At 40.9% G+C, this 23577-nt stretch overlaps 1 protein-coding gene across 4 annotated transcripts in view; it reads right to left on the bottom strand.

The window, feature by feature from the left end:
* nsd3 (nuclear receptor binding SET domain protein 3) overlaps window positions 1–23577 on the bottom strand; it is an 80006-nt gene that overhangs the window by 41852 nt on the left and 14577 nt on the right. For all 4 annotated transcript variants that reach the window (XM_041209220.1, XM_041209224.1, XM_041209222.1 and 1 more), the window contains exons 3-4: window positions 11596–11752; window positions 6023–6177 (exon numbers count right to left, since the gene is read on the bottom strand). In XM_041209220.1, the coding sequence (XP_041065154.1) occupies window positions 6023–6177; window positions 11596–11752 (312 nt within the window). The remainder of the gene's footprint in view (window positions 1–6022; window positions 6178–11595; window positions 11753–23577) is intronic.

The raw sequence follows: 23577 nt of genomic DNA, 5'->3' as shown, positions 1-23577 counted from the left end.
CTAGAGGTTATGCTTCAGTTGTACAGGACACTGGTGAGACCACATCTGGCGTATTGTGTGCAGTTTTGGTCTCCTTCTTTAAAGAAATATGTAAATGCTTTGGAAGCAGTTCAGATAAGGTTTACTAGACTAACAACAAGAATGACCAAGTTGTCTTATGAGGAAAGGTTGGACAGGATAGCCTTTACCCACTGGAGTTCGGAAGTCTAAGAGGTGACTTGATTGAAACCAAAGTGGATGTGGAAAGGATGTTTCCTCTTGTGAGAGAAGCTAGAACTAGGGGTCACTGTTTCGAAATAAGCGGTTGCTCATTTAAGGCAGAGATGAGGAATAATTGTTTTCTCTCAGGGGGTCGTGAGTCTTTGGAACTATCTTCCTCAAAAGGCAGTGGAAGCAGGGTCTTTGAATATTTTTAAAGGCAAAGCTAGAAAGATCCTTGATTAACAAGGAGGTAACAATCAGATTAGCGACAATCTTATTGAATGGCAGGGCAGATTCGAAGAGCTGAGTGGCCTACTCCTGCTCCTAGTTTGTGTGTTCTAATGTATTTATGCAGCACCTTTTCCGTCTACAGGGCATGCCAAACTTAAATAAAGCACTTTTGAAATCCAATTACTGCTGTAACATAGGCAACCATAACAGCCAATTGTGACAGCCAAGTGTCAGACATAACATTGAGATAAATGATCAGATATTCTCTTCCTTTCTTCCCTATAAATTCTAATTTGAGGGATAAAATTTTGGCCACAATACTGGGACAACTCCCCAGCTCTTCGTGAAGTAGTGTGATGCAGTCTTCTACATCTAGCTGAAGGGGGCAAAAGGGTCCCTTTTTAACCTCTGAGGCAATAAGGCAACACCCCTGTCAGCACGTCAATCCTTCAGGACCTGGACCCATGGCCCTCTGACTCAAGAGGAGAGTTTGCTACCAATAAGTCAAGGTGGAATTCTGCTGGAAGTTATTACTTGTTTTTATAGTCCAGAAAGCTAATTGGTGAAGGGTGACACTGGAGTGACTCTTTACTCAATCTTATATTTATTTTAAAAGTTTCCAGCAACTTTTGTTCATAGCTCCTAACTCACCCATCCAAGTTTCAGTGTTTCTTTCTCTGTGTTCAAGTAGAAGCCCAAATAATGCCCCCCATCTGCATATAATTAAACACAATTGATACACAATTAAAACTTGTTCCTATGCTCTCCAAAACACCACATCAAATTAATCGCTGCTGCATACATTTTTCCATCAACTCCTGTATCTTGCCCCTGCTATCAGGAAGAGTTGCTAAGTGGACACTGGTTCTCCAAAGAAAGAGAACAAGTGAGGGTGAAGTAACCAAGTTATCCAGAGTGGGGTGGGGAAATAAAATCAATCAAGCTATTCTTTGCATGAAGATTGGCACAGATAAATCCAAATTAAAATATCAAAGAAAAGCCACAAGGGAATATAGGTAAATGAATAATTCAAAATTAAAGACTTGCATTTAAATCCTCATTTCACCACCTCAGGGTGTCTCAAAGTTGTTTACAGTCAATAAAATAATTTTGAAGCATCGTCATCGTTTTCATACAGGTAATGTGACAGGCAATCTGCACACAGCAAGCTCTCGCAAATAGAAATGTGGTAATAACCAAATCATCTGTTTTCTTATTCATGTTAGTGGAGAGATAAATACTGGACATAACACAGAAAGAACACCCCTGCTCTTTTCAAAAATTTAGCATGGGATCTTTTGTGATCACCGAGGGCAGACAAGACCTCGGTTCAACGTCTCATCTGAAAGATGGCACCTTTGAGAAAAAAGCAGTGCAACCTTGTATTACAGGATTTTTCTGACATCTTGCAGTTTTAGAATGTGAATTGTCACCTGCAGCATCTCAGGTGAGGAGCTTTTCTCCATCTGCTCCGCCTGGGCAAGGTATCAAATGCTAATCAGGTACGTACAGCAACTTTGGGCATATGGAGAAAGGCAATGGTCAAGCTAGCCACATACTTGCAATTTCTAGCAAACACAATGGAGACAGAACCAGTCATATAAGGTAAAAGCAAAAAACTGCGGATGCTGGAAATCCAAAACAAAACCAAAAATAAAAATACCTGGAAAAAGTCAGCAGGTCTGACAGCATCTGCGGAGAGGAACACAGTTAACTTTTCGAGTCCGGATGACTCTTCAACAGAACTAAGGAAAAATAGAAGAGAGGTGAAATATAAACTGGTTTAAGGGGGGGTGGGTGGGACAAGTAGAGCTGGATAGAGGGCCAGTGATAGGTGGAGATTGCCAAAAGGACAAAGGTGTTGACGGTGCTAATAGATGACATTAAGGATAGAAAGCAGGACGAGCAAGGTACAGATAGCACTAGTGGGGGTGGGGTGGGGTGAAGGGATTGGAAAAGGCTAAAAGGTAGAGATAAAACAATAGACGGAAATACATTTAAAAATAATGGAAATAGGTGGGAAAAGAAAAATCTATATAAATTATTAGAAAAAAGGGGGATTGGAAAGGGGGTGGGGATGGAGGAGAGAGTTCATGATCTAAAATTGTTGAACTCAATATTCAGTCCGGAAGTGCCTAGTCGGAAGATGAGGTGCTGTTTTTCCAGTTTGTGTTGAGCTTCACTGGAACAATGTAGCAGGCCAAGGACGGACAAGTGGGCTTGAGAGCAGGGTGGAGTGTTGAAATGGCAAGCAACAGGGAGGTCTGGGTTGTGCTTGCGCAAAGTGGTCACACAGTCTGCGTTTGGTCTCTCCAATGTAGAAGAGACCCCATTGGGAGCAGCGAATGCAGTAGACTAAATTGAGGGAAGTGCACGTGAAATGCTGCTTCACTTGAAAGGAGTGTTTGGGCCCTTGGACGGTGAGGAGAGAGGAAGTAAAGGGGCAGGTGTTGCACCTTCTGCGGTTGCATTGGAAGGTGCCCTGGGAGGGGGTTGAGGTGTAGGGAGCGATGGAGGAGTGGACCAACCAAAATTAATAAATTTTTCCAGGTCCCAACGAGAGCATGAAGCAGCACCAAAGTAATCATCGATGTAATGGAGAACGAGTTGTGGAAGGGGGCCGGAGTAGGACTGGAACAAGGAATGTTCCACATACCCCATAAAGAGACAGGCATAACTGGGGCCCATGCGGGTACCCATAGCCACACCTTTTATTTGGAGGAAGTGAGAGGAGTTTAAGGAGAAATTGTTCAGTGAGAGAACAAGTTCAGCCAGACGGAGAAGAGTAGTGGTGGATGGGGATTGTTCGGGCCTCTGTTCGAAGAAGAAGCAGAGAGCCCTCAGTCTATCCCGGTTGGGGATGGAGGTGTAGAGGGATCCCTCTACAAGTCTGGACATGGAAAAATTTATTAACTTTGCTTCCAATTTCCACCCCTCCATCATTTTCACATGGTCCATCACTGACACTTCACTTCCTTAAGCTCTGTCTCAATTTCTGATGATAGACTGTCCACCAATATTCGTTACAAGCCTACCAACTCCCACAGCTATGTTGACTACAGCTCCTCACACCCTGCTTCCTGTAAGGACTCCATGCCATTCTCTCAGTTCCTTTGCCTCTGTTCTGATGATGCCACTTTCAAAAACAGTTCCTCTGACATGTCTTCCTTCTTCCTTAACCGAGGATTTTCACCCAAGGTGGTTGACAGGGCCCATCTCCCGCGCATCCGCCCTCACACCTTCCTCTCCCTCCCAGAAACATGATAGGATCCCCCTTATCCTCACTTATCACCCCACCAGCCTCCACATTCAAAGGATCATCCTCTGCCATTTCCGCCAACTCCAGCATGATGCCACCACCAAACACATCTGCCCTTCACCTCCCCCCCCCGGCAGCATTCCGCAGGGATTGTTCCCTCCGGGACACCCTGGTCCACTCCTCCATCACCCTCTACACCTCAACCCCCTCCCACGGCACCTTCCCATGCAACCGCAGAAGGTGCAACACCTGCCCCTTTATTTCCCCTCTCCTCACCGTCCAAGGGCCCAAACACTCCTTTCAAGTGAAGCAGCATTTCACTTGCACTTCCCTCAATTTAGTCTACTGCATTCGTTGCTCCCAATGCGGTTTCCTCTACATTGGAGAGACCAAACGCAGACTGGGTGACCGCTTTGCAGAACACCTTCGGTCTATCTACAAGCATGACCCAGACCTCCTTGTCACTTGCCATTTCAACACTCCACCCTGCTCTCATGTCCACATGTCAGTCCTTGGCCTGCTGCATTGTTCCAGTGAAGCTCAACACAAACTGGAGGAACAGCACCTCATCTTCCGACTAGGCACTTTACAGCCTTCCGGACTGAATATTGAGTTCAACAATTTTAGATCATGAACTCTCTCCTCCATCCCCACCCCTTTTCCAATCCCCCTTTTTTCTAATAATTTATATAGATTTTTCTTTTCCCACCTATTTCCATTATTTTTAAATGTATTTCCATCCATTGTTTTATCTCTATCTTTTAGCTTATTTCGATCCCTTCACCCCACCCCCACTAGGGCTATCTGTACCTTGCTCGTCCTGCTTTCTACCCTTAATGTCACCTTTTCCTTAATTCTGATGAAGAGTCACCCGGACTCGAAACGTTAACTGTGTTCCTCTCCGCAGATGCTGTCAGATCTGCTGAGTTTTTCCAGGTATTTTTATTTTAGAACCAGTCATGCCTTAGGTCCAGCTTTCTTCCTAATGCATAGATAAAAATAGTCCTCAAGTTTTCACTGATTGTGTTGCACATGATTGGAACAATTGGTTTTTCAACTCCAAAGACCAGTTTGGTGCAAAGTGCTGCTGGCATTACTTGTAGCAGTTTAGTACTGTTGTGACCTAGTGGTTTTGATTGCTGTCACAGCTCTCATCTCTGAATTTCCAGCTGGGCATGGATAAACTGGAAGTCCTCTCCCACCAAACACCTTGTACCATGTATTTAACAACTGTATCCTTTTATTTGCAAACTATTAGCCAAAATGTCCACCATTCCCCACAGCCTCCCCCACCTGAACACCAAACCTAAGTCAGGTCTGGTTTTGTTCAGAATATTTTCAATTCCTAAGAAACCTGAAGGACAGAATGAACAGCTACTGCCCTGAGTGCCAGGGCTCAAGTAAAAAGGAAAATGAAGAGTGTTAGCATCCAAACTGCTTCCAAGTAACACTTACCTCATAAAATAGCCCATGACAAACCAGGAATACACTATATTTCACTCCCTCCCAGTCTTTTTTCCATCAAGCAACTAATCACCTCTACCCACAGGGAGTTCCAGCTAATTCAACAGACTATTAAAGTGCTTTCAGAAGGAATTACAAGTCTGAGAGGAGATAACACAGAAGCAAAGTAGAAGCACAAAAATTAAAAAGGAATTGACAAAAATGTTTGTTTTTGCACCAAATGCTTTTTGCCAAAGCTTTTCTAATGATTAGACAACTGAGATTAAGCTTAAATTACATTTAACTTGGATTCCACAAAATATTTTCAATTTTGTCAATACTCTATTGTCATTTTAGAAGGCAAAGGCCTGCAACAAAGAGCCAATTCGCCTCCAACAGGTCACAATGTTTTTAGTGGGTCTTTGCATTGAGCTACTGTTTCACAGCTATGTACAGAAAAATACTAAAAGTGTCAGAAGTCAGAGACAGATTGGCCATCACCAACGACCAAAGTAGAAGACTTCAGGAGGGATTGAAGAAAGTGGCTGTTAACACACACAAGTTGAAGCAGAGAACAATAGTGACGGCAGCCTTCCCATTCTTGCTCAATCGGAAAGGCCCATCAGCACAGAACTTTGGAGATCTTTTCAACCAAGTTTTAGCAAAGGGCAAGAAAACCATGCAAACAATACAATGAAATAGACAAATAAAGAGAGGAAAGCCCAAGAGGATACACAAGGATGTTTTCGTTGTGGTAAACCTATTAAAATCAACCAACCCAAGAATCAGTAATCCACATCATCTAATAGAGCATCAAAGTTTCTGCTCCGTTAACATATTTGCAGGTGAAACTTGATTTAATTTTGGATAATTTCTCATCACGGATACCTTTTGTTTCTCTGCAGCATTGCTGGCCTGTTTGGCAGTTTGTGCAACAAGGGCACTGTACTGTGAGCGTCCCTTGTAGGGTGCCACCCGCTTCTCATGGATCCAGGCTCTTTCTGGCACCGTCCCAAAGAACTGTACATGGTATTCTCGAGCACCTGCACAAACAGATCAAAGATTACAACTTCCAAATCAGACAGACTTTGAACATCATCCACCTCTTATATAAGTATATACATCTCTAATCCTTGGATTTGCAGGACAAAGAATTCTTGGACTGAAAGAAAGACAAGGTTTTTAAAGATGCACGTGGGGTGATCACCAGAAGGTGCTAAAAAGTTCAGACATTTTTACAAAAGAGACAACTTTGTAATGTGTACATTTCTCCACTGAAACAAGATGTTTTACCACCTCAGTTCTGAGAACGTGAAGCACAAAATATTGATTCCACTCACGGGCAATATCCAGAGTATCATACTTGTCCCACGTTAGCATCTGTTGTTCCAGAGTACTTTAGTAATTCACTGCTCTGCTAAATTAGCGAAATATAGTCGCATGACTTGCTATGGCACAGCCGATGGTAAATGCTGAGCTGCTCAAATCCCAAAGGCAAACTTGAAACAACTGCCACAACTTGTTTTGCAATTTGAATAAATTTCGAGATGCGTGCCTTGAATTCAGTAGTAATAAGGCCACCGAGTCTTATAGGTTTCTTAAAAAGCCAAATTATACCTTTATTAATAAAAAAAATTGACTTTTAAGCACATTCATAGGTTTACAAATTACTACAATGATAACTCCTCGATCCCCTAGTTAATCTAACTCCCAGTTACACTTACATTAAGGCAACACTAAGACACATAGATTTTAAAAGACCCAGGCAAAGTAACACAATACCTTGAAACTGTCAAACTCAAAGTGAGTTTTCTTAACTTTGGTTCTTTGTAGACAGCAGCTTGAGGCTGAGATGCTGAAGGCTTTTCATGCTTGTTAGATCTTAGAATTCCTTCCCTTGCACTCAGCCTTCTCTCCTTTACCCATATTTTCCCCTTGGAATGCAAATTCCCATTGTTTCACTATGTCTTTGGACTTTACCTCTCTAATAATAAAAAAATCTCTCATAGTACCAACTTTAGCAGTAATCTTTGGGAAAAATAAACACACTGTTTCTTAACTTCTGGATCAGTGAAACATTTCACCCCTCCTTTGAAATCAATCCAGTCTGGTTTATTTAAAAATGCAAATGTCCTTTTACACCTATGTTTACCTACTTAACACTTCAAACCTAACTTATTTTTTGTTACATCAAAGCCTTCAGACCAGCTGCCTTCAAGTCAATACACACACACAGACATGCATTGGTTACTGGCTGCAATCACTTTCACTGTAACTGCACAATTCTAAAACTGAGTGGTTGGTTGCTTTGTTGTAATGTGATTGGGTCTTTTTATTCCCTCCCAAATGTTATTATTTTCTTACCTCCTTTCACAATTGGTCTCCACATGCTTTGCACAAGCCAGATGTTTGCAATCCACTGCAGATATTACTCGACAAGCCAATCAAAGGCAAGGCACCAGACTGACCTAGGGTGACTCAACCTATCTTCTCTACTCTGGAGTAATGGCTTTGCTTTGCTGGGTTGCGAGGCGAAATAAAGAAGTCAGTGGGGGAGTAATTTAGAGAGGCAAAGCCATTCCTGGTCCTCACTGCGTTGGCCAATGTACTGTGTCATCCTTTTTTCATTGTTAATCCCTCAGCATAATGCATTTCCCTGGATTTATACAGCACAGCGTTTAATAACAGGTTTTTAAGCATGGTTTATTTGACCTTTCTCACCCTCAGAGAGAGTAATTAGATTGTTGAAAGAAATGGCAAAAAATTGGTAATAATTTGTGACAATCAACAGCTTTTATTGTGTGTCTTTATATAGTTTGATTCTCTATCAAGGTGGGTCAGACTTATTAAACATATAGCATATAATCAGAGATCAACTTGAAATTATCAGAACACTTTACACTCAATATCTTAATTATCCTACCACATGGTTAGAAGCTACAATCACACACATTGTCCATCATCTTCAAGGCACAAGCCAGGAGTGTGATGGAATACTCTCCACTTGCCTGGATTAGTGCAGCTCCAACAACACTCAAAGCTTGACACCATCCTGGACAAAGTAGCATCCACCACCTTGAACATTCACTCCCTCCACCACCAACTCAGTGGCAGCAGTGTATACCATCTGCAAGATGCACTGCAGAAACTCACCAAAGCTCCTTCGACAGTAACTTCCAAACCCACAACCTCTACCACCTTGAAGGACAAGTGCAGATGCATGGACCACCACCACTTCCAAGTTCCCCTCTGAGTCACACACCATCCTGACTTGGATCTAGGTTGCCATTTTTTCACTGTTGCTGGGTCAAAATCCTGGAACTCCCTTCCTAATAGCACTGTGGGTTTTCCTACAATGCATGCACTGCAGCAGTTCAAGGGAGCATTACACCACCACCTTCTCAAGGAAAATCAGGGATAGGCACTAAATGCTGACCTAGCCAGCAACACCCACATCCCATGAACAAATGTAAAAAAAAACTTTGAGGAAGACCCCATATACTGCCCTTCACGTGTCTGCTGAAGGTACTTGAGGAATATGTCAATGGATATGTGATAAATAAATGCTCACAGACATAGTATTCGTGTATCAAACAAAGTTTGACATGGTACAGGTCCCTATCCCAGCTGGCAAGTTCATCATTACCAGCAAAACATAAGTGCATAGGCTAAGGAAAATAAAGGACTCAGGACCGGTCATTTACCGTTTTAGGCAATCACTGCGATATGAAGTATTAAAGATGATTACATAATGCAGAAACAGTGGCTTGGCAAATCATTCCTACCGCTAATTATAATAGCACAAGCTAAGAAGTTTGCAGAATCCACATTGTATTTTCTTTCTTTGCTTTCCTTGCTTCCTATACTGTGGCTTCTTGATGTGGTACAGAAGTTAATCACCCTCAGCTTTCTCACTCAAGTCTCAGGAAGTACACATCCAACACTCATTTGAGATCCACACATGTACTTCAAGGGGGAACATTGGCCAGTTTCTTCATCTCTAACTAAGGCTATTGAAGCTCATTAGAGTGCTCCAATCACCACCTCCCCACCAAGATTAGAGTTTTTAAAATATTTCAACATCTCATGCAACTTTGAGAGGGGAGAATGGGTTTCACCCACAATGGACTGCATTATCCTTGTCATTCTGACTCACTTTTCGAAAGCCTTTTCACCATCTACAAGGCACAGGTCAGGAGTATGATGGAATACTCTACTTGCCTGAGTAAATGCAGCTTCAATAACCTTCAAGAAAGCTCAACAACATCCAAGACAAAGCAGGCCACTTGATTGGCACCCCAGCCACCACATGAAATATTTTCTCCTCCTATCGCCAAATCACTGTAGCTGCAGTTCAGCAACTCACCAGGGCTCCTTTGGCAGCACCTTCCAAACCAGTGACCTTTACCACCTGAAGGACAAGGGCAGCAGACGCATGGGACCACCATCACCTACAAGCTGCTCTCAAGTGACATACCATCCTGACTTGTAAATGTATTGCCATTCCTTCATCGTCGCCAGATCAAAATCCTAAAATCCATACGTGATAGCACTGTGGGAGCACCTTCACCACAGGGACTGCTCAAGAAGGCAGCTCACCGTCACCTACTTAAGGACAATTAGGGATGGGCAATAAATGCAGGCCTTACCAGTGACGCCTACGTCCTGCGAATCAATATATATTTAAAAAACTTTTGTTTACACACTGCTATTGGAAGAGTGCCCAGAAAAAAAAAAATTCATGTTAATAATTCAATTTAAGTATATAAGTAAATTGAAACTTGGCCAAATCTCATTTAAATAAGCATTCAGTATTTTGCTGTGAGCTGCCATAAAGAAGCCACCTGGACGGTTGTAAATGACAAAAGAGAACAGTTTGGTCAACATAAAAGTACTTCAAGAACCACTGTCAGGCTGCAACAGTAACATCCCTCTTAAAGCAAAATCCACAGGCAGCAGCTGCACATGGTCAGAAAAACGCCAAGGTAGAAATAAAATAAAAATACTTTAGAGGATAACAGGATAGAGAGTCTCACACGACAGAGGCAACCATTGTGCTTGCACCAGTTCTTTCAAAGAGCTTGTTCTTTATGCATAACCCCTCAAAATTTTCCCTTTTTTACATATCCAATTCCTTTTCGAAAGTTACCGTTGAAGCTGCCCCCATCTCCATTTCTCACATGAACTGGCTTCACAGTTTCTTAGCTTTGCCACTATCAGCACCTTTTTTTAGCCCTTAACACTAGCATGAACACCCCCTTTGTCCTTTTGTTCATGATACTTTGTCAATCTCTCCTTTGCCCGCACCTATCGCTAGCCTTCTATCCAGCTTCACCTGCTCCATCCCCTTTAAACAATATAAATTTCATCACATTTCTAATTCTCTTTAGCTCTGAAGAAGGGTCATACAGACACAAATCTGTTTCTGTCTCCACAGAAGCTGTTAGACCTGCTGAGTTTTTCCAGCCTTTTCTGTTTTTGTTTCACAATTTCAAAGTTGTTGTTGAATTTGAGATTTGACTCACACCAACTGATTAAATACAAGAGCCTGACAAAATGTTATCCTAAAATTGGCAGGCAACTTCAAACAAACAGTTATCCTCTTTATTAGTTAATGCTGTGAAAAAAACCTGGTAGTGACTATTCTAATCTTTCGTTATAATTTAAGACTTGGAGAGAGGGATAAATCTCCCCAATATTTGACCATTTCTTACAGCCAAGGAAATCTGAAAATTGAGGACTTTCTGCCCCACTTACCAATCAATGCATGGACCAACATGATTGACACAATATTGTTGCATTCCTCTGGCAATTAGTGACTGGTAAACCCAGATCTTTAGCTCAACAAGAGGACAAAGTTCAACCATGCAACAGACAAGGTCAGGATAAATTAATTCAGTGAGTAGTCAATGTGTGAAATGGGCTTCCAAATAGTAGTAGTGAATACAAAAGTACAGTGATCATTTGCAGTTAGATGCTGTCAGGTGTAAGGAGTGGGAGAAGGGGAACTGGAGACTTTTCTCCTAGGGCGACCCAATCTCTCATGAAGACTTGAATCTTGTAAAATGTGAGAGCACTTGCTTTTCTGTTTGCTTTGCCAACTGCTAAAAATAAAGAGATTGTTGTATTGCCTTTGCAAAGCTGGTACTAGAAACATGTGACAGCAGCTACGACATGACATGACACCTGATGCTTCACAACAACCAGACTTAAATGAAACAAGGAAAGCATTGTGCAGTGGACATCATGTAAACAGAGGAGAACATTTCATCCCAGTACCAGCAACATTTTTTTTATTCTCAATGTGACAGTCCAACAAGAGTGTCGAGCTGACTGGTCACATGGACCAGTGCCTGACTCAAGCAGAAATATCCTGGCAATGGCTAAGTAGTTCCTTGGAGGATCCTTGCTTCTCAAGGGAAATATCAATGTTGCTAATTATTCTCATGGGACATTCTTACCTCTTGTGTTGATCTTGGTATGAACTTGTTGCAATGGATCGCAGGACACCATGCAGGGCCACCAGGGATAAGTGCCAACCTTTGCCCATACTAAGTCTCCAATCTGGTAATAAGTTGAAACAATAGTCTGGTTTCCAGAAACTGGTAACCGATGGACCTGGAAAACATAGGAAAGGGCTTCAGACTTATTATGTCAAATGGCTGTGGCACAATCAATACTTCAAGTAGTCAACCAATAGGATTTTCTAGAAACCTGGGCAGAAGGCTAAAACCCTTTAATAAAGAAGAAGCAGGCCTTGTGTGGAATCCATTCACAGTTAATTTGACAAAGTACAGAGGTGTTAACAACACACCAGATAGAGTCACTCAACATCCATTATGAAAACCTGATGTGCCTGGTTTCTTGGGTTGGCTAGGCCTACAAGAGCTCTCAAACTGATCTGAAACCCAATTGGCTCCAACAAAGTATATACATAACCAGAACAGCATAGCAGGGAAGGAAAGTCAACACGACGAACTAAATTCTTGAAGGAATAAGTTATTTTATATTTTTTTTAAAAACCCCTCTAGATGTAATCATTGCAAAAAGAGAGCAAGTGTACAAGTGAGGACAAAAGGGAAAACATGTGCCGGCAGTGTAAAGAGAACACAACAGAAGAACAAAGTGAAAGAGGGGAAAGAAGGCTTAAAAAAAAAAGAGGTGCAAGATGTAGAAGAGCAAGAAGGAAATATTTCACAAGAACTATCTGACTTCCAGTGATGGAATGCGTGGGAAAAAATCCTGAAGGAGCTCCATTCTTAATGATTATTGTAAGCTTTTTTTGAAGAAGTTGGAAACACTCTACATTTTTGCCTTACTGAAGTTGTGCATTGTTTGCTTAAAAAGTTTCTTGCTGAAACGCTCAGCTGCTTCTTGTTCAGTTCATGGCTCCACATCCAGATCACTGCAATTAACGGATTCTTTTTGTGCTCAGATTCCAAGGCACCCACTCTCACTAACGCAAGTAACATCTTCAGCTATTCTGCTTCAAATCAGAGTACACCAGTGCAAGAAGTTACTTTTGTTGCAAAGATTACAAGGGTTCTGAATGCTGCAAAGACCATTGAGGTTCCTTTGCCACTATTGGATCCCATACTTTGAACCCCAAGAAATCTTAGATGCACAGAGGGCAAATGTCCTCTACAGGGGAAAAAAAAATGACCCAAGTTCTCAGTGTCAAAATTGATGATCTAGAGTCTACACAAAAAGCTCCTCATCATGATCTGCACACCAATGGGATCCTGAAGGATGCTGGAAGCAGTCATGGGCCCACTTGCTTAGCAGTTCCCAAAAACTCAATCTGACAAATGTTATGATGTGGCAGACGATGTGTGCCAGATGGACAAAATCCACAAAGGAAACTTGGTCACTCTATCACAACGGTTTTGCAATTTACTTATTACGAGATGTGTGCACTGAATTCACAAGTAATAAGTCCATCAGGACCTTTAGAGATCTTAACAATTAAATTAAAATACTTGTTAACAAAATGTAAAAGATTTCAAGCACGTACATAAGGCGACAATTACTTATCACTATAACTCCTAAAATTCCTAATTAACCTGACCCCCCAGTTACACACCCTTTAAGGCAACAGCTCAGAATAGATTTTAGATTTAAAACAGAACCAGCAAATTAACAAATTGACAGTGGAATTCCAAATGGATTTCCCCATCTTCAGTTTTGTTAAAAAGCTCAAAAGCTGGAGGCTTTATTAAGGCTATTTCACATACTCCTGTTAGATCTTACATGGCCTTCTGACACATAGCCTTTCATTCTTCTTCCTCTCTTTTTAATATGTAAATTCTATTGTTCCATATGTCTTTGAAACTGTAGCTTCTTCATAATATAAAAACTTTCATGTTGCCATATATTGTCAGTAACCTAGTAACCTTTGGGAAAAATAAACACATTCCTTAACCTTGCTTATCTGGCTAGCTGTAAACAGACTTAGATCCCTTTGAAATCCAAATTTCTTCACTTACCTAAAAATGCAAATTCCCTTCACACCTTTGACAGGAAGTATAATGATTTTCATAATTTCACTGGAATTTATTGTAGAGTAATAGTGGGGTCTGTGTCTATGGGTATATGTCTGTGTATGTGTGTGTGTGTGTGTGTGTGTGTGTGTGTGTGTGTGTGTGTGCACACGCGCGCGCACGTGTGAACTGAATTAAAGGCAGCTGGTCTGAAGGCTTTGATGTAATAGAAGATAAGCTAGGTTTGAAATGTTAAGTAGGTAAACATCGGTGTAAAGGGAACATTTGCATCTTTAAATAAACTAGACTAGATTGTTTTCAAAGGAGGGGTGAAATGTTTCACCTAACCAGGAGAAATTAAGAAACAGTGTGTTTATTTCTCCCAAAGATTACTGGTAAAATTGGTACTATGAGAGATTTTTATTATGAGAGAGGTAAAGTCCAAAGACATAGTGAAACATTTGAATTTGCATTCAAAGGGGAAAATATGGGTAAAGGAGAGACGGCTGCAAGCAAGGGAAGACATTCTAAGATCTAACAGCCTTCAGCCTCAAGCTGCTACGAAGAACTGAAGTTAACAAAACTTACTTTGAATTCAGCCATTTCAGGGTATTGTGTTACTTTGGGTCTGGGTCTTTAAGACCAGGGTCCCCAGAGCATTACCCTGGGTCTCTGGATTACTAAAGTGTTACTGGGAGTTCGATTAACTAGGGGATTTAGAAGTTATCAAAGTAGTAATTTGTAGATCTATGTTTTTTTGTATTCATTCATGGAATGTGGGCTTTGCTGGCTGGGCCCATTCCTAGTTATTGCCCATCCCTAGTTGCCCTTGTAAGAGTCAACCACATTTGCTGTGGGTCTAGAGTCACATGTAGGCCAGGCCAGATAAGGACATCAGATTTCTTTCACTAAGGGACATTAGTGAACCAGATGGGTTTTTAACATCAATTAACAATGGTTTCATGACTTTTAATTCCAGATTTTTATTAAATTCGAATTCCACCATCTGCCATGGTGGGATTCAAACCCGGGTCCCCACAGCATTACCCTGGATCTCTGGATTACTAATCCAATGACAATACCAATATGCCATCACCTCCCTTCTTCTATTAATAAAGGTTTAATTTAGTTTTGTAAGGAATCTATAAGACTTGGTGGTCTTCTTACTACTGAATTCTAGGAATGTAAACTCATCTCCGCTGATAGAGTTGTCCTTCCCCCTGCACGCCACTCCAGTCAAGTCATTCATGTGTGGAAACTTGATGAGACAAAATGAGACCTTATACAAGGAGAGCGGACAGCACACCAAAACAGCAGCTCTGCATGGGGCATCAGCATGCACACTTCCCATTCCTTTGGCATTATACACACCGTTTCTTTGTCAGGCAAGGCTCTCCTCCTTCCTGCACTCACTCTTATTGGCTGAGCAGAACTGTCCTTCAACATTACTAAACAGCATGAGAAGAGGGGATAAAGTTTAATCAGTCTCATGTTTACACACACAACTTTGCAGGCAGTGGTTGTAAATACTTAAAACTACTGCATGGGACATTATCTTATTTATTTTAGCTTTCAGAAACACCACCTTTGCATAGCAGTGTGCGTCAACATCCTGATTCACCTTCCTCAGCTGCAAAGAACCACCCAAAAAGCCTCTAGGAGGAAGGCCCCACCAGGAAAAGGAGGAGAACCAGCATACTCTCCCACTAGCTCCTTGGAGAATTCTAAGTGTATCTTCGGTAAAGATGTCAATCTATTCCTGAGGTTTGATGGCTGCCAAACTCTTGGTTTAGGGTTCTTCCTAAAATGACCTTAGTTGTAAGCCTGTGAAACAATTTGTGACATTGGAAATATGCAAGGCACTATATAAATAGAAATGCTTTCTTTCTTTACCTAGATTGTACCTTTGGTGATGCAGGTTCAATTATTGTTAGGGTCAGAACTTTACCTCTGACCATTGCTCATTCTCAAGATTCAGCTTGTCCCAGGTGAAGGTTTCTCCTCTGAGAGGTGAAGCTATTCCTTGAACTAAGACTTCATTTTTCAGAATGTCATCTGGTCCCTCCATATATTATGTTGGATCAGCAGGGACTCAATTTAGCAGTAAAAAAACTGAGACAAGAAGTACTTGCCTTTCTCTACCAGTGACTGGGGGTACTAAGGGAAGCAAAGCAGATACTGTGGCAAAACATGAAAACTATCTATGCTTTCCATTTCTCTCCAAAGAATTAGGAAATTGCCAAAGATTTGAAGGCCTACTCTATTTGGACAAATAGGGCTCCTTTTTCTCGTTTCCATCTGTTTGGCTGGTTGTTTATGATATGTTAATGCCCCTGAAATCCTCCAACATTTATTCTCAATTGCATCCCCATCTTCAGTTCATAGCAGTGTCCTCTATGTATAGATGGAGGAATTCAACTGTGTTCTTAAATGCATGTGATAGACAAGCTGGCTGCCAGCTTTGCTTCCCTTCTCCATGTGCCATAGGTACAAACATGTGTCACTGGTAGCAAGAATTAGTGCCTTACAATGCAGTAAATGGATGGTTGGCTCATAACCTCAGGTCAGCTCTCCAAAAGAGTGCGTGCTCTACTTCCCAGGATTGCACCAAGAACAAACAAGTACACTAGGGCAGGAGAAAGCTAAGAGATGGGAAGAGGGCCTGTCAACATCCAGTGGACAAGGGCAGCACTCCCCCATATGAACATAAAGGCAGCCCCATTACTACTACCCCTGTAACAGTTACAGCAATAATACTCAGGGAAGGTAAATTGTTTTAGTGGGTGGCCAAGAGCTGCATGGAGTCGGGGCTGCCAGATCTGACACTGCAGAAGTGGGGTCAAGCACTGGGTTAGTTTCAGGTGCATGGTGGGGAGAAAATAAATGGAGGAGGAGAGATACAAACAGAGAAAGATGCAGCCTTGATAGATGCCTGGCACTTTTTTTTCCTTTGTGTTTTAACAAGGTTGGTCTCGTTATATGGACTTGGGATCAGGTTGTTCCTAGGGATTGTGGTCTGTTTCTGAAATTTAACAAATCGAAGGAACAATTCGAATTGAATAAATAATGAATATTTACTTTTGCTGACTCGGGGATTCACTCAGAGGCGAAGATACAATCCCAAGGTTAATAGAATGCTTCTCAATTAGCCTTCTTGACATTATTTTATTCAACAATTCTTACCATGGATTTCTTACTTAGAAAACACATGTATTTTTCAGACAAAATAATTAACTTACACGTCTCACTGAAAGATGAGAGTCTGTATAGCACTTGTAAACACAAGCACATACAAGAATTTTGCTTGGTCAGCACATTCACTTCCTCTTTCCAATTTACTCTAACCACAGTTGTCCAACATGTGATTCTATGTAGCATGAATTCATAAAGACAACAGAACCTCTGTCAAGAATTTTACATACAATCAATTCAGACGTGAGGAAGAATGTCAGGAAGCACAAAGAGTTTGTTCAAGTGGCCAGGTGATGAATCAAAACCCTGCTTTTCTATTAACTAACTGTGAAAGACCCAGGCCAACACAGTAAATGCATTTTGATATTTCACTGTGGATCTTGCTCCTTTCCTCAAATCAGTACTATTTTTGAACAAGTTAATTTGCCTTATGACTTTGCATTACACTAAATAAGTGGTGCTTTATCCAAGTTTTCCACAGCCTTCCTTAACCCAGGAAGACTGTTATTACAAACCTGTATTCCACCACATTGCAGCGTATCAACCAACTGTTATATCAACTCCCGTAATGCTAATAATAGCACAGTTTATTTCTGAAAAATCTGACATATCAGCCCATTTCACTAAAGATACAGGCACTTACAATTGGATCAAAGGCTATATTTAACAAAAGACAATCTGTGATGCATCTCCCAAATTCTATACTAAAATCACTAACAAAAACTCACAAAGTATTGCATCGAATCCTGGGCACCACACTTTAGGAAAGATGTGAAGACATCAGAGAAGGTGCAGAACAAATTCACAAGAATCAAGTTCTTTATCTCTGGAACCAGTTACATCAAAAGATTGGGGAAGTTGAGACTGTTCTCCTTAGAAAAGAGAAGGTTCAGAGGAGATTTGATAGAGTTTATCAAAATCATGAGGGGTCTGGACAGAGGAGATAGGAATAAGTTTTTTCAATTGGTCAAAGGATCAAGATCCAGGAGGACACAGGTTTAAGGTAATTGACCAAAGAAGCGAGAGCAACACAAGGAAAAACTTATTGACATAGCAAGTGATTAGGATGTGAAATGCATTGCCCAGGCTGTGACAGAGGCAGTCAATTGAGGCTTCCAAAAAGGATATATAATTATCTGAAAATGAAAAACATACAGGGCTATGGGGAGAAAGTAGTGGGGCAGTGGATAGCACTAGGTGAACTGCTCCTTCAGAGGGCTAGCACAGACACAATGGGCCAAATAGCCTCCTTCTGTATAGAAATCACACTTTGATTCTAACCAGGTGTTACAGCAAAATGCTAAGTGCTAATGATAGTATTTAACCAAAGTCAGGCGACAAGGTATTTTCCATGCATTACTGCTCATACATAGAAACAAGTTCCAGGAAAGTGACTGTGTGGAACAATTAACCTGATTGAAAAACTAAGTGTGTAAAGACCAGGCTGGTTTGTGGTGTAGGCTAAGTATGTGGCAATGATTCCTTGCACACACTGCAATTGAGAGAAACTTTGGATAAGGAGCTGTACAGAGATAAACTGCTTGGCCTAAATAGCCAAGTGGTTATGGTACTGGGTTTGTAACCCCCAGATCAAGAGTTCAAATCTCACAATAGCAAACTATGAAACAATGTAACTTCATCTGAAACAGATGGAAACAGGTTTACTCAAAAGAGTATCAAGAGTTCAACTCTCACAATGGCAAACTATGAAACAATGTAACTTCACCTGAAACAGATGGAAATGTGTTTGTACTCAAAAGAGTTACAGAGATAAACTTACAAGGCTACTGGATAGAGTGGGGGAAATGAGACTGACTGAATTGCTCAACAGAGAGCTGACATGATCTTCTATGACTCTCTCTGACTGTAAATAGCTCAATTAGAGTGTTCATGCAGAGGGATATACAGTCATTACTTGATTAGCACAAACATTCAACTCAAAAATTTCTCGGAACCCAAAACTCTGGTTCTTTGTGAACTCAAGACTCAGTCTTAAATTCTTTCCATCTGTGCATCATTTGGGAAATAACTTACTTCAGTGCTTGAAATGCTCAGTAGAAAGCCAGTATTACTGTCTTGTCCTTGAGCTTTAGTTAACAGAAGTGATCGAACCAATGTTTCTGATGCTTCAATGTGCTCTCATCATGCACGCACACTTTTGATTTCAGTTATATAATAGAACAGTGCAATACAATATCTCTCAACATATGCCGCATTATCAAGGAAAAGGGAGAAAGAACAGTCTACTCGTTGGGTACAGCAAACAGATACACAGCATAATAGCCTTATAGAAGTATTATAGGGAATCATCAGAATTTAGCCTGCAGAGCCACACTTTGCAGAGGACTGACGCTAATCTGTTAGCTATGTGTGAATTCAAGCTCCACTCCAGAGACAAAAATCTAGGCTGACACTCCAGTACATTGAGTGAGTGTTGCATTGTCAGAAATGGCATCTTGCAGATGTAACTATAAACTGAGGCTCATCTGCCCTCTCTGGTGGAGCTGAGATCATCCCAGGGCAAGATTTTGAAGAGCAGGGGAGCTCTCCCAGGTGTCGGTCAATATTTATTCCTCAAATCAACAAAAAGACGACAGATTACCAGCTCATTATCACATTGCTATTGGTGAATCTTGCAAGGTGCAAATTGGCTGCCACATTTCCAACATTGCAGCAATGACTACACTTTAAAAGAACTTTATTGCTTGAAAATAATTTTGTGACATCCTGAAGTTGTGAAAGGTGCTATATGAATGCAGTTTTTTAAAATTTAGTTTGCTTGGAATTGCACAAAACTGGGCTTGCTCAACTAGTACCACTGCTGTCTCCCATTCAAAAGGTTGTGGAATCCAAGCCCCATTCCTTGGGCACATAATCCAAGTTAACATTAATACTCAGCCGAAGAAGGACTGCGGCATGATTTTTTCAAAATCAAATAAAAAACTAACTTCTTATTCAAGTCAGCAAAAAAAAAAATCCTTCCTTCAACTGCCAGCAAAAAAAGTTTGTTCATCTTATTTCTTTTTTTTTATTCGTTCAAGGGATGCAGGCAAGGCTGGCACATTGAGTCAACCACATTGCTGTGGGTCTGGAGTCATATGTAGGCCAGGTAGGGACAGCAGATTTCCTTGCCAATAGGGTGGGTTTTTAACGACAATTGGCAATGGTTTTGTGGTCATCAACGGACTTTCAATTCCACATTTTTATTGAATTCAAATTTCACCATCTGCTGAGGTGGGATTTGAACCTGGGAGAATTATCCCCAGAGAATTACACTGGGTCTTTTGGAATACTAGTTCAGTGACAAAACAACTATGCCACCACCTCCCCTATGTTCATTGATCCTTACTGGTCATGAATTGGCTGCTGTGTTTGCATACATCACATCAGTGATTGCAGTTTGAAAATAATTCACTGGTTATGAGCATTTAGGCATGTCCCAACAACATAACAAAGCACTATGCAAATACCAGTTCTTACGTTCTTACTGACTCCTGAACAGTTACATGCCTGAGAACAAACTATAACAGTTGGAATAGAAGTATTATTATTAGCACCACTTGAAAATAAACACGTGAAATTTTGGTTCAATTTACAGCACGTGTATGAACTGAAGCAAAAACTTCACCACAAATGAGAATACAACCTTGGCCATCAGAGTGACTTCACTCTCCTGCTTTAAGCAGGGTATATTCCAACTGAAAGAGAACAGATCTCAGACAGGCAGAGCCCAATACTATCTTCAAAGATACTGGATAGCACGGTACTGATGCGTTGATGCTGGGAGGATATTTCCCCTTGTGGAAGGGGCCAGAACTAGCTGACACAGTTTAAAAATTAGGGGTCTCCCATTTAAGACAGATCAAGAGAATTTTTTTTCTCTCAACGGGTTGCTAATCTGTAGAATTCACTTCCCCAAGAAGCAGTGCTGGCAGGTTCATTGTATATTTTTAAGGCTGAGTTAGATATGATTCTTGATTGACAAGGGAGTCAAAGGTTATAGGAGGTAGACAGGAAAGTCAAGCTGAGACCACAATCAGGTCACCATAATCTTATCAAATGGCAGAGTTAGCGCGAGGGGCCGCTTGGCCTACTCCTGATTCTTGTGTATTTTGCAGCAGAGGTCACTGAATAGCCACGTGGACTAGAAACCTGTCTAGTTTCCATTCATGAGCCCCAAGGTCATGAGGCTATTTTGAGCACGACCATCAACACTCAGATTAGCTAAGTCTGCCAGAACTTGGCTTTAACCTTTAAAGATAAAGTGTTATATTTTTCCGCTCGCATACAAAAGGGAGGGACTCAAGTTGGATTTTTTTCTTTGCTTAAACTGAGGCACGCACACATCCCAAGGTATTTTTACTGCTCTTGTGAAAGTTAAGAATCTTTATTTTATTTCTCTCTCCACCACCCCCCCCAAACACACACACACACACAAACACACACACACACCCGCAAACTGGATTTTACATTCAGAATATACAAGGTTAGGTAATTGGAGAGTCAATTACACACCTTTCATCCTCCCTGCGGTACACACAATCCGAGCTACAAAGGGTGACCAGCAATAACAGTGGCTACCACACAAGAAAGTTTCATCCGCACCCAATGCTTTCTTGTTTTCAAATGCCTCCCTGGCCTCATCCCTATCCATCTCAGTTACCTCCTTCAGCCTTACAACCTACCCACCAACCCCCCCAGCCCTGCTGCAGTAAAAGCACCTGCTCATTACCTGACAACCTGCCCTGCCAAGAATGTAAGAGAAACTGTTCCTTATTATGCCATGTTCCTTCTTCAAACTAATATGTAGACCTCATGGAGCTGCTTAAAAGGCTTTTATAAAATAAAGCAGAAGTCTCTCATCTGGGGTGATAACGCTTCCAAAATGTGATTATAGTTACATGAACACATGAAATTATCCTTATTTTATGGATCACTAATTAGAAAAGGATATTTTATCATAGTTATGAAACATTTGGCTGCAAAAGATCGTTTGACTGAGACTTTGCTTGATTCCTTACCCTATTTTTGAGGAGTTCTGCTGCTCTACAGTTTTTTTTAATCAAGTAACATAACTTCCCAGTCAAAGTAAGTGGATAAGCAATTTACTCCCTCTTAAGATACTTAATGACCTGGGAATCCATGAGTAATTGGGCTCCCCTATATTTATTACTGCCAGCCGACGACCTCCACATAGCTCAATGATGTTGGTAACCAGGATTCCTTTCAATAAAGCACTCAATAATACAGAATAAATCTACTATAGCAACCTATGTTCAGTCAGATATCACGCACACTGGTCAGAAACCTGGGAAGGCTGTTCTTGTTTTCTCCACACCAACAGGCAAGAGATACAAGAAAGTGACACTAACAGATGTGAAGATATGTCCTGCCACACTGGAAATGTTGAGCTTTTGTATCTAAACTTCAGGATGCCCATTTCTTGTCAGATTCTGCACTCATACTGTCTACACATTACAGGGTTACCGTGGAGTTTTTATGCCCATTCTAGTGTCAGCCATACATGGAATGTCCTGGTCTACAATTGGGTTTGCTCATGATTTACCCAGATGACTTTTTCCATTGTCCCTATGAATAGTGGAAACATGCAATGACATTTCACTTGTGAAACAGGAAGGAAAAACTTCTAGCCTTTAGTTTGATACCGCACCAGAAGATGTGCAAATACATATATTACATCTATTCATTACAAAACATTTACTTGAGAGAAACAGGCCATTTATGTTACTGTTTATGCTCTTATCCTTCTTCATGTAACCCCATCAGCAAATTCTTCGACACTTTTCTCCCTCACATTTATCTCACTTCCTATTAAATCCATCTATGTTCCTAATTAATACAATTACACTAGTCCTATTCTTTAAGTAGCCAAGTTACAGTTATTCACTTCTTCACTGCTGATTATTGCTTCCAAGCATTATTGTTTGATTTTGGATGTGGTGTACGCTGCTGTACAGGCAGTTTAACATCGTTTTCAGTAGTTGTTCCTTTCGCTTTGTTTTTAGCAGTCCTTTTACGCTTATTTTATAACTATGTTTGTTTTTTTGACATTTACACTATCCTTGTTCCTTGTCTTGACCTAGCCTTTGCCTTCATGTCCTATTTCTTTTGTCTTCAGGCAATACAGAAACAAATGAATTAAGGCAGCCAGAATGTGTGTGGGGATGAGAACGCTGGCAGGGAGTACAGATTACACATCTAATACGTTGCTGTTAGTTACACAACTATCTTCCAACTGAAACCTTAAAAAGGAACTGGACAATACCCTGGGATTGAATATGGCATTTTCACTTCTGAGACACAGGGCTGAATGTATTCCAACTCAATGCAGTTGTCTTCTCATTTCTCTAGCATATTCAAAGTTCCTATGTCAAAAATGAATTTGGTAATCTCCAACTGGTTCCTAATGCACAAGTACAAAACCACTTTAAATTTCACAATCAACTTCTCATTGTATTTGGAGCAATTACAAAGATGGCTGTTGTAACTAAGGGAAAATGATGCACTGGTGCAGCACATGATGCTCTTCTGAAAATGGACACTATGATATTGTTGTGCACACTAGATAGAGCTTCATGCTCCATCTAATTGTTATGTATGATCACTGGTCACTCGATGTTGGCACTGGTTTCTAAAATGGTCGTGTTTTATTTCCCAAACCTGAGTGTGGTCAGCTCAATGGGCATTAAATGCCTAAAAAGAACTTGTAAAAATACTGGTTTTAAAACCACCTTTCATTTCAGCTGCTTT

This window comes from Carcharodon carcharias, chromosome 17, assembly GCF_017639515.1.
Source record: "Carcharodon carcharias isolate sCarCar2 chromosome 17, sCarCar2.pri, whole genome shotgun sequence".
NCBI classification, from domain to species: Eukaryota; Metazoa; Chordata; class Chondrichthyes; order Lamniformes; family Lamnidae; genus Carcharodon; species Carcharodon carcharias.
Note: the sequence above shows the minus strand (reverse complement) of the source record. Positions and strands in the feature narration are given on the sequence as shown.